Here is a 12,057-nt window from a genome sequence, read left to right as displayed (position 1 = left end):
CAACAAATCTTGACTGAATGAAAACCTACTTCACTCATATTGATACCAACACCGGACCTACGGTCTCACAAATTACCTCCAAAAAGACTTACATGATAACCCAAAAAACTGAGAAAGTAGGTGAAAGCTTTGGGGATTTCTGTAAACACTAGGAGCCAGAGAGCCAATGGGGCCTACACCAGCCCGACTTCCCAAAGCTCTGGGGACTGTACTGCAGCTATTCAGCTTCGTTCTCACAAGGAGGTACCCGATAGGCCGCAGATCCATAGCCTCCCACCCGGGGGCGCTGAGTGACCTGGGGGTATCCCCACTAAAGTTAGTACCTGCGAAGCTGCGACATAGAGAGTGGCTCGGGGCTCTCATTACGGAGGCCGAGGCCTGGGGCCGGCCAGCTGCGCCTCCTGGCTGAGGGCTCTGCGCTCCGGAGCTGCAGTGACAGCAGGGGTCGCAGATAGATACCTCACGCTTCAGGAGGCTCGTGGCTCGTGGGCCCGGGTGTTTCACTCCTAGGACTGCGCGAGTTGTCGCACTCACATTGACCGGCGCTCTTCAAGAGTGCCCTCACAGCTCAAGCGATCACTCCTGCCTTAAGCCCAGCAGCCGGTGGCCTCCCGGCACCGCCATCGTTAGTGTTTGTTTTCATCCGCTCGGATGAAGGCGGGGGGGGGGGGGGGGGGGGGGGTAGGAAGATGGCTAGGAGGAAATACAGCTGCCAAACCTCATCCGCACTTTCGCTACAGCGTGGACGCCCTGTTTCATCTCTTTCCTCTTTATTCCCATAAAAGTTGATTTCCTTTCCATGTAAATCTTTCTCACCAATTTTTCCAAGTGTCTCAGAAGGAAAGAAAGTCGCAAAGACGGAGGTTCTTTGAAAGAGTGAGAATGTTTGGGCCGAGTGTGGAATGTGCGCCGCCGAACCGCACGTCGCCGCGGCAGCGGCAGTGAGGACGCGGCGTGGGGAGGATGCTGACGCAAGGGGGCGGTACCTATGGTGAGCGCCGTGGCGGCTAGTGCGCGGCGGCGGGTTCCACTGGAGGGCCGGACCCACTGGGTGGGTGGGGAGTGCTGCTGGTAACCCGGCAGCCGCGGAGAGGTGGGTGACGGGCCTTGGCTGACTTTGAGTGGCCGGCGCATAAGTATCATTTCTAAGGCACTTTTTAAGAGCCTGTCGTTAGAGCACACGATCTGAGTCCGCCGGGCTGGACCGTGGGCAGTTTTTTGCCCCCACCTCTCTTGCTAGACTGGTTTTAGCGCCCCTCACGTTCCTCTCGTACTTACCAGGTGGAGCCAGAGGGCTTGAGTAATGCGCCGTGACTAATCCCTGCCCGGAGTAGTTAAGACTTAAGTCAGCCAGTTCTTGGCCTGTGTAGTTAGGAGCAGACCTCTTTTTCCTTTTGGGTAATTATGCTATCGCCTCCATTAATCTTTTTTGTAAAGGATTTTATTTATTCGTGAGAGAGAGAGAGAGGCAGAGACAGACACAGGCAGAAGGAGAAGCAGGCTCCATGCAGGGAGCACGACGTGGGACTCGATTCTGGGTCTCCAGGATCACGCCCTGGGCGGAAGGCGGGCGCTAAACCGCTGAGCCACCCAGGCTGCCCCAAGGATTTTATTTTTAAGTAATCTCTACATCCAGCATAAGGCTGGAACTTAAAACCCAGAGATCAAGAGACCCTCCCTCTAGGGACTGAGCCAGCCAGGTGCCCCTCCTCCATTAATCCTTTTCTCTTTCCAGTTCAAATCCCAAGGATTAAGTGAGCCACCAAAATCATCTCCCATCCTCCCTCCCTCCTTTCCTTCCTTCCTCCCTCCCTCCCTCCCTTCCTTCCTTGCTTCCTTCCTTCCTTCCTTCCTTCCTTCCTTCCTTCCTACTCCTGTGTCCAGGGAGCTGCTCTGCTACAATACAAAACAACTCCCATTATCTTTCAAACCAAAGCAAGCCTATTGTACAGCTATGAGTTAGTGGAGAAAAACCCAAAGTTACAGGTATAGCACCTTTTGCTTGGACAGAATGAAAGTTCGAGAAAAGGAGCTGTTGTAGCCTTTGAATCACTTTAAAGTCTTTGGTCGGTTTCTAATGCTTTTTTTTTTTTTTTTTAACCTTTACAGAGAGAAGAGTATAAATGCCAGAGCCATTTAACTGATGGGTAGCTGCTGAATTCTGACACTTCCTTAAATACCTTCTTGAACCAACATCTTCACTGGGAGGAATTCAGGAAAAGTAGCAGAGGGAAGGAGAGATCACATTTCTGTGTACCATGGCTATACCAATAACAGTGCTTGACTGTGATCTCTTGCTGTATGGCCGAGGTCACCGCACACTGGACCGCTTTAAGCTGGATGACGTGACTGATGAATACTTGATGTCCATGTATGGGTTTCCTCGACAGTTCATTTATTACTTGGTGGAGCTCTTGGGGGCAAGTCTTTCTAGACCTACTCAGAGATCCAGAGCTATTAGCCCAGAGACACAGATCCTTGCAGCACTGGGCTTCTATACTTCAGGTTCCTTCCAGACTCGGATGGGAGATGCTATTGGAATCAGTCAGGCATCTATGAGTCGATGTGTTGCCAATGTCACCGAAGCACTTGTGGAAAGAGCCACACAGTTCATTCGCTTTCCAGCTGATGAAGCCTCCATGCAGGCTCTAAAGGATGAATTCTATGGCTTGGCAGGGATGCCAGGGGTAATAGGGGTGGTTGACTGTATCCATGTGGCAATCAAGGCACCAAATGCTGAAGACCTCTCCTATGTGAATCGCAAAGGTCTGCATTCTTTGAACTGCCTGATGGTGTGTGACATCAGAGGGGCACTAATGACTGTGGAGACCAACTGGCCAGGCAGCCTACAGGACTATGCTGTGCTACAGCAGTCTTCCCTCAATAGTCATTTTGAAGCTGGAATGCACAAAGATAGCTGGCTGCTCGGTAAGTTTGCAGGCGCACATGCTTCATTTTGTAGCCATAGAAAAATGATGTAGCAGAGCAGAATGAAATTTGAGAATCTATAGACCTGAGTCTCAGTCCTGTTATCTTTTTTTAATGAGACATCAGGTAATAACTCTAAGCCATCCTTTAAAAAAAAATTGACACTTAAAAGACATTTATTTAAGCTTAAAAACATAGTACTTAACCCAGAGTCTCACTTCTAAGAATTTATCTTGAGGCATATGTTCATAAATATGAACATTGGTGGTGTGAAATAAAATTACACTGCCAGCAGTGTTTTGTAGTTGGAAACAAAGCAACAACAGTCCTACAAAAATGTTCCCCTTGAATACAGCTGAAATTCTTTTTTTTTTTTAAAGATTTATTTATTTATGAGAGAGAGAAAGAAAGAAAGAGAGAGAGGCAGAGACACAGGAGGAGGGAGAAGCAGGTCCATGCCGGGAGCCCGACGCGGGATTCGATCCCGGGACTCCAGGATCGCACCCTGGGCCAAAGGCAGGTGCTAAACTGCTGAGCCACCCAGGGATGCCCCTACAACTGAAATTCTCAATCTGTATGGATATGGTTAAATATAATACATCTATACAAGTGAGCCTTAATTTTTTTTATCATGTATATAATGTTTAAAAAAATAATGCCAATAGTAGTAATACCTATTGTTAGGATTAGGTAGTATATATGAGAATTCACTATAAAGTGTTGTACAGATTTTTGTTCTTGGTTATTGTCACTGTGATATCTATATGAAAATGATACGGGTGCCTGCATGGCCTAGTCAGTTAAGGTTGCCTTGGGCTAAGGTCATGATCCCGGGATCCTGGTATGGAGCCTTGCGAGGGACTCTGCGCTCCATGGGAAGTCTGCTTTTCCCTCTCTCTGTGCCCCCCTCCGCAAATGCCATTGGGAAGCCTGACTTAGTGATTCAAGTAGGACAAGAACCCATTCAAAAATGAGCAGTGCAAACTGAGGTTACTGCACAGCTGGGAAGAATATTTGGGTAACACTGATAATACCCTTGAGCTTGGCAGCTTATTCTGTTTATTTGTTTGTGTTAAAGCACTACTCTTATATAAGCAACAGGACAAATACACGACGACATATTATGTGAGATGAAAATGATTGGAAGACCTCTCTTTTAAAACCACTAATCATGGGCAGCCCGGTTGGCTCAGCGGTTTAGCGCCGCCTTCAGCCCGGGGCGTTCTCCTGGAGACTCGGGATTGAGTCCCACCTCGGGCTCCCTGCATGGAGCCTGCTTCTCCCTCTCCGTCTCCCTCTCCCTCCCTCCTTCCCTCCCTCCCTCTGCCTCACTCTCTCTCTGTGTCTCTCAAAAATAAATAAAATCTTAAAAAAAAAACCAAAAAACACTGATCGTGGGGATCCCTCGATGGCTCAGCAGTTTAGCGTCTGCCTTCCGCCCAGGGCATGGTCCTGGAGTCCCGGGCCACATCAGGCTCCCCTGCGTGGAGTCTGCTTCTCTCTCTGCCTATGTCTCTGCCTCTCTCTCTCTGTGTGTCTGTCATGAATAAGTAAATAAAATCTGTAAAAACAAAAACAAAACCACTGATCATATCTCTGCACTGCATGTATTCGTAACAGTGTTTAACATGCAGTAGATGCTCAGAAATTATTTTTCTGGGCAGCCCCGGTGGCATAGCGGTTTAGTGCCACTTTCAGCCCAGGGCATGATCCTGGAGACCCAGGATCGAGTCCCACGTCGGGCTCCCTGCATGGAGCCTGCTTCTCCCTCTGCCTGTCTCTCTCTCTGTCTCTAATAAATAAATAAATAAATAAAATCATTAAAAAAAGAAATTATTTTTCTTTAATATTCTTTATTTCTCCCTTGTTCCAAGTGGGAAGAGACTGCTGTCACACTGGTTTAGAGCTGCCAGGATACTTACTCCGTGTAATGTATTGGAACTCAGTGATTTACTTGAGTTGTTGCTTCTGCATTCTGTCTTCAATGTGCTCCCTTTTTCTTTATCCTACTAGACTTTTTCCTTAATCCTACCTTGTGCCAGGGTGCCTGGTGGCTCAGGCAGTTAGGGTCTATCTTCAACTCGGGTCATGATCCCAGGATCTTAAAAAAAAAAAATCCTACCTTGTGCTTGTTTTGAACTTTCAAATTTCATTTTTTAAAAAAGGTTTTAGGGATCCCTGGGTGGCGCAGCGGTTTGGCCTTTGGCCCAGGGCACGATCCTGGAGACCCGGGATCGAATCCCACGTCAGGCTCCCGGTGCATGGAGCCTGCTTCTCCCTCTGCCTGTGTCTCTGCCTCTCTCTCCCTCTCTCTCTGTATGACTATCATAAATAAATTTAAAAAAATAAAAAATAAAAGGTTTTATGTATTTATTTGAGAGAGAGAGCATGAGCAGGGAGAGGGTCAGAAAAAAGGGAGAAGCAGACTCCCTGCTAATAAGCAAGGCTTGATTCCGGGGCCCCAGGATCATGACCTGAGCTGAAGGCAGACACTTAGCTGAGCTACTGAGGTGCCCCTCAAATTTCATTTTCAAACAAGTTATACCATGAAACAAAGGAAAGTCTGTTTTGTAAGTGTCTCATGTAGTTACTTCTGCAGCTGTGAGAGTACTTGGGTTCCAAGTTCATTTTTTAAAAGTATTTATTTATTTATTTATTTAGAGTGTGTGTGTGTGTGTGTGCGCGCGCGCAAGTAGGTGGGAGGGGCACAGGAGGAGAGAGAGGGAGAGAATCTCCAGCAGGCCTTGTGCTGAATGTGGAGCCCTATAGTGGGGCTGGATCTCAGGACCCAGAGATTGTGACTGGAGCCAAAACCGAGAGTCAGATGCTTAACTGACTGAGCTACCCAGGCACCCCCAAGCTCATTTCTTATGAAATCACTTTGGTACCTAATTGTAAAGCCAGTTAAAACATGGTGAGTGCTTAGAACTTGTCAGGCAATGTTGTAAGCACTTTGCATTGGATTATCTCACTTAATTGCTATAAAAACTATTGAGTTTAACACTGATATTAACTTTTTTTTAAATATTAACATTTTTATGTAGGAGTAAATTAAGATACAATATCTAAGCCACTTGTGGTTAACTTTTAAAACTAGGTCACATGAGGAATTAACTCTATTTGGCAAATAGTCCCTTCATTAAGGATTTCAGGGTCATGTAGGAATTACTTTTTTTCTCTTTTCCTCACACCTTGGGACCCCAGATTCGGTTGGAAACATGACTTTATTGTTTTATGGTATTGACAGGATGTAGTTGGAAATAAGGGAAAACTTGGGCAGCCCTGGTGGCTCAGCGGTTTAGCGCCACCTTCAGTCCAGGGCGTGATCTTGGAGACCCAGGATGGAGTCCCACTTCGGGCTCCCTGCATGGAGCCTGCTTCTCCTTTTGCCTGTGTCTCTGCCTCTCTTTCTCTGTCTCAAATAAATAAATAAATAAATAAATCTTTAAAAAAAAATAAGGAAAAACTGACATTTTTTTTTTTTTAAATGTAGGCTCTACACTCAATGTGGGGCTTGAATTTAAGACCCTGATATTAAGAGTCGCATGCCCTACTGAGTGAGCCAGCCAGGCGCCCCAACTCTGACAAATTTTTATGTACTTTTCTGATTCTCCTCTTTTCAGAGAGTTGAAAGTGGGAGAGATGGATGTGGTAACAACATTTAACAAATGTTTATTAAGGCCACTTTTGGTACCAGGCTACATACTAGGTACTAGGGATGGGAAAAATATACCCATGTGGAAATTGATTCCCTTAGTACTACTAGCAGTTCTCTAGCACATACCCTTGCAAAACCTCCATGAGCTCTAACAGGAAAACTAGTTTGAAGACCTCTGAACTAGTATAGTGTTTCACAAATTTTCCAGATCGAGAGAGTCATCTGGGGAATTTATTAAAAATATACATCACTGGGCCCCACTTCAAACTATGGGAATAGAATCATCAAGGAAAGAATGGATATCCATTTTTAGCAGGTGCTCAAATGATTTGTACAAATAGATAACTTTGGAAGACACTGGTATCTAAAAAATGTGTTGGATAATGGGGAAAGATGGCAGGATTATGAGGATGACAAGATGTTAAAAAAGATGAGATGGCTGATCATATCTTAACAGCATCAGATCTGTGGAATAGTTCTAAATTTGCCAAATGTAGAATGGACTGTGATTCCTCTTTGTTTTTGTTATTGTTTTCTTTTTATTTTTTTTAATTTTTAAAAAATACTTTATTTTTTAAAATTTATTTTATTTTTATTTTTATTATTTTATTTATTTATTCATGAGAGACAAACACAGAGAGAGAGGCAGAGAGGCAGAGACACAGGCAGAGGGAGAAGCAGGCTCCATGCAGGGAGCCTGACGTGGGACTCAATCCCGCGTCTCCAGGATCATGCCCTGGGCTAAAGGTGGTACTAAACCGCTGAGCCACCCGGGCTGCGCTATTGTTTTGTTTTTAGTATGAAATCACTTTTGTAAAATTTAAAACCAAGAACAACATTATATTGCTTAGATACAATATAAACAAATGCAGAGAAATGACAAACAAAAAAATTAGAATAGTGTTTCCATCAAAAGAGGGGTAAATGCGAACATCTGTGGTTTTGTAGTATATTTTTACCATGAATGTCGCCCCTTCATATCCTCGTTCTCATCTGTCCCTTCAAAATTGCATTACCTTATTCCTCTTCTCTAAATGTACCTGGTCCTACAAAGGATTCCACCTGAGTTCTTATTTCCTCAGCTCCTGGCCTAGTCTGGTTAAGCAGCTTTGGGTAAGATCTGCCAGAATGTCTTGTGGCTGACTGATCATGTAAGCAATTGTAATCTGGTTAGCAATTCTGATCCTAATCCCCTCCTGAGTGTCTGTTTTCCAGTGGTGCTTGGATTATAACCAGTTAATGACCATGGGGCATTTTATAAAAAGTCTACATTAACTAGTTTATCCTTTATGTCTCCCCATTTAAGGAAGGCTCACACTGTTTCTTAGAGAAATGTTTAACAAATACCATTTAGTATCTCTGTGCTTTGGCATTCATCATAAATGTTTATCTTATTCTCTGGCATTATCCCATTGTTTTCATGACTGAGTCTGACGTTAGCATTTTGTGACTAGCTCCCTCTTCCTTTGCCTGGCATATCACAGGATCGCTGACGGATATTTTGATCTTCTCATTCATAAAATCAGTTTAATAATATCTTACCAGGCAGAGCTGGGATTGGATAATAAGAGATAATATTTTTAAAGTGCCTAGCACAGTGCCTGCTACATAGTTGGTGTTCAATAAGTCACTGATAGTATTTTCATTATTATTTAAAGGATCAGTTTCTTAAGTTCAGTACTTAGTAGATGTGAGTTCAACTAAAATAAAATACTTTGTACTTTGGGAGGGAAAAGCCAAGTAAATGTAAAATTTGAAAATATTATGACACTCTTTTAAAGATTTTATTTATTCATGAGAGACACATAGAGAAGCAGAGACATAGGCAGAGGGAGAAGCTGGCTCCCTGCGGGGACCCTGATGCAGCATCTGATCCCAGGACCCTGGGATCACAAACTGAGCTGAAGGCAGACGCTCAACCACTGAGCCAGCCAGGTGCCCCATTATGACATTTCTTTTTTTTTTTTTTTTTTTAAGACTTTATTATTATTATTATTATTTAAGATTTTATTTATTCATGAGAGACACAGAGAGAGAGGGGGTCAGAGATACAAGCAGAGAGACAAGCAGGTTCCATGCAGGGAGCCTGATATGGGACTGGATCCCAGGACTCCAATATCACACCCTGGGCGGAAGGCAGGCGCTAAACCGCAGAACCACCCAGGCGTCCCCCCATTATGACATTTCTTAGATAATTAAAGCTAATCCAGCACCTACAATTAATACAATATTATGTGTTATGTATTATGTATAAGTAAAAACATTAAAAAAAACTTTAAAAAAAATTTAATCCAGTTCTTAAAAATGTAAGCTCCTGAAAGAGAGGAGTCCTGTATGTTTTTGGAACAGTGCCTAGACTCTCTGAACAGTCCATAATTATTTACCAAAACTGATAGTGGATCAGAAACACATTATTGTGCAAGTTGGTACTCCTAGAGCCTATTTGTTTCAGATTTCTAGGGGGTTGTGCCTCTGCATGAGACATTTCATCTGCCAGCTGTAGTGAGTCAGGACAATTAAGCGTTATAGAAACATTGTGCTGTTGTAACAGGACATTGCATCCCAGCCTTGTATTTTATTTTGTTCTGAGCACTGCCTGAAATCATTTGATAAGGAAGTCACCTTAGGAAAATGCCTCATGTATATTATTTTAATTTTGGTTTCCTTATCACTATTACTATTTGTGTCATATTTATATTCTTGTTAATGTGAAATTCTACTAGTTCCTATGTTACAAAGGCAGGTTCCAGTGAATGTATTATCTAGGAACACCCGAGTTCTGATCTCCACCACAGGTGCTGGGACTTTTATCTTATTGTTCTTAGGACTGGGAGAATGAATGATTGTTGTCCGTGAAATACTCTGAAATCCCTAGGTAGTGTTTTCAGACCTGACACTTTAATGGTAAAGTTAGAAATTTTCCTCCCAAATGTTTTGAGCTCTCCTGACGGAATTATCTTTTTTCTCTCTTGCACTTTTTCTCTTTGGAGAGTTTGAAGATTGGCTTGCTGTATGATAGTTTTTTACTAACCTTTCATTAAAGAACAATATCTCTGAGTTTGGAAAATATAGAAATTTTATTTCCTTTAGTGCCTTTATCTCCTTCCCACAGTTTTTTCAGACTTGGCTGTTTTTTCTTTGTTTGTTTTTAATTGGAAAATGTTCAAAAATGTATATGCACATTTTTAAAATTTTGCCTATATTTTGAGAATCTGAATTATTTCACAAGTTATCGTGATTATGCCTACTCATTTTATTTTTTATTTCAAAGTTCTTATTTAAATTCTAGTGAGTTAACATATAGTGTAATATTGGTTTCAGGAACCGAATTTAGTGATTCATTGCTTACATACAACACCCAGTGCTCATCACAAGTGCCCTCCTTAATCCCTGTCACCCATTTAGCTCCTCCTTCGCCCACCTCCCTTTCAGCAACCTTCAGATTGTTCTTTATAGTTAAGAGTCTTATGCTTTTGCCTCCCTCTTTTTTTTATTTTTTATAAGCTATCACCCTTTTTCTCTGTTGGTTTTAACAAGGATATTTGTAGCCAAGACCCATCTCTTCCTGCTTATGATCCTGGCATGCCTTCTTTTTACCACAACATTTCCCTTTTGGTTTTTCTGGGGCACAGTGGCTCCAGAGTCTGTTGCATTTTCTTATCCATTCTCTATGTGTTCCTGGATTTTTCTTTCTGTTTTTATTCCAATTAGAATAATTTATGATTTCTTTGGACCTTCCCCACAGGTGACAGTTCCTTCTTTCTGCGTACTTGGCTCATGACCCCCCTTCACATTCCTGAAACTCCAGCCGAATATCGTTATAATATGGCCCATTCTGCAACTCACAGTGTGATTGAGAAGACTTTCCGAACTCTCTGCTCCCGATTCCGCTGCCTGGATGGATCTAAGGGAGCACTGCAATACTCACCAGAGAAGTCTAGCCACATTATCTTGGCTTGTTGTGTCCTCCACAACATCTCCCTGGAGCATGGGATGGATGTTTGGTCCTCTCCAATGACAGGACCCATGGAACAGCCCCCTGAAGAAGAGTTTGAGCACATGGAGTCTTTGGACCTAGAGGCTGACCGAATCCGTCAGGAGCTGATGCTCACTCATTTTAGCTAATGTGAAAGGTGTGGGGAGGAACTTTCCAGAAGGAGTTGTGACATACCTTCTCTCTGACCATCCTCTAGAGAGTTCCATCATCTAGCATGACTATGTGGACACTTGTCACAAATTGACATTTAATATGTGTGTTTTAGAAGGGTTGTGGCTATGCTAGAATATCTTGATTAATTTTCAAATACATTAGCTAAACCCAAACCAAAACGATAGTTCCCTGCAAAAGTTCCACAGAACTCCAGGTTGAGCACCACTGACTTGAAAACTCCCTAGTAGCAGACATGTATGATTGTGCCTACAAAATCAGAACAAAGGGAAAAACGACATTCAGCCAGAATGTTTTTTGCTTGTTTAATTTTCTAGAGTTTTCAAATGAAAACAGCATTTGTCCTGAATTATTGGGTGGGATTTTAGCTTTTCTACTTTGCTGCCTATATAGGCATAATCTGAGGCAAGTGTAAAGAACACATGTAAGGTAGGGAATGGTCTGACATAAGTTAAGTGGCTACTAATCTGAGTTTGCAGCTTTGTGTTTTTAAGATGTTAGGGATGGCCTGAAGCTTCCATCTTTAGTCTTTCTGCAGTAGTTGGACTGTGACTTGGACCTGGTTTCTAAGGAGAACATCTGGACTCCACAATCTCCTCTTTACAACCCAGAGTAGAAGTTAGAGGCTAAGAACCCAATCAGCTTAAAGAAGACAAGTCAAATATAGATAAAATAGCAAGATTATACTTGACATATCTAAAGACCCTGATAGATTGATGGACAGAGGAGATTTTACCCAGGTTTTGATAGCTCACATCTAAATAGATCACATTTCTTACGCTCATGATTTTAGAATGTCTTTTTGGCTATTATGCTTTGAAATTCCTTGTATAGAAGGAAGATTTAAGGAATAAAGGCATTGTGAAAGTAGTTAAAAAAAAAAAAGGTAAGAAAATTTCTTGATGTGAAATGAATTTTGGTGTTAGACCTAGTTGGATATCTTGTGTGCAAAGTGATGGACAGAATTTCCCAGGCAATAAATAATCTCCCACCAAGTCTTATTCTAAAATTGTACTGATATAAAAATAGCCTGATTGGAATAATGAAAGTGTGAATTAGGTTCACACTTTGGTGCCTTTGCTGGGACAAAAAAGAGATTTTCTTGAGGATTGTCTTGTTCTCAGTTTCTCATCAACTTACCATGTGATACCTCAGAATTGTCCTCTTGGATCATTTCCTACCTGCTTTTGGCAGTGTTAATCTGATGATTTTCAAAGTAAAGAAATGAACAGCTGATGACAGAAGAAATTTGGAAATAAATTGAGGGTGACTCATCGCCACGATTAAAAACAATTATGGATTA

General features: G+C 42.6%; 2 protein-coding genes across 29 annotated transcripts in view; one reads left to right on the top strand and one right to left on the bottom strand.

The window, feature by feature from the left end:
- The window catches only part of ATG13 (autophagy related 13), a 52,387-nt gene extending 51,723 nt beyond the window's left edge, over positions 1-664 (bottom strand). For 15 of the 25 annotated variants that reach the window (XM_072790721.1, XM_072790719.1, XM_072790725.1 and 12 more), the window contains exon 1: positions 324-659. The gene's annotated coding sequence lies outside the window, so the exon portion shown is untranslated. Of the gene's footprint in view, positions 1-323 lie in introns of all 25 variants that reach the window. The other 10 variants (XM_072790722.1, XM_072790729.1, XM_072790718.1 and 7 more) reach the window with 9 other exon arrangements.
- A 311-nt stretch (positions 665-975) lies between these two features.
- On the top strand, positions 976-12,057 carry HARBI1 (harbinger transposase derived 1). Of its 4 annotated transcripts, none has more exons than XM_072790740.1 (3): positions 976-1,093; positions 2,110-2,928; positions 10,332-12,057. In XM_072790740.1, exons 2-3 carry the CDS (start codon positions 2,259-2,261, stop codon positions 10,709-10,711), a joined length of 1,050 nt encoding a protein of 349 aa, XP_072646841.1. In that variant the 5' UTR covers positions 976-1,093; positions 2,110-2,258; the 3' UTR covers positions 10,712-12,057. The 4 variants fall into 4 exon arrangements, with proteins under 4 accessions (XP_072646841.1, XP_072646843.1, XP_072646844.1 ...); XM_072790742.1 differs by having other exon boundaries at positions 978-1,051; XM_072790743.1 differs by having other exon boundaries at positions 1,064-1,986.

This window comes from Canis lupus, chromosome 21 (assembly GCF_048164855.1).
Source record: "Canis lupus baileyi chromosome 21, mCanLup2.hap1, whole genome shotgun sequence".
Taxonomy (NCBI): Eukaryota; Metazoa; Chordata; class Mammalia; order Carnivora; family Canidae; genus Canis; species Canis lupus.
The sequence above is the reverse complement of the archived record's forward strand: the minus strand, read 5'-3'. Positions and strand labels throughout refer to the sequence as shown.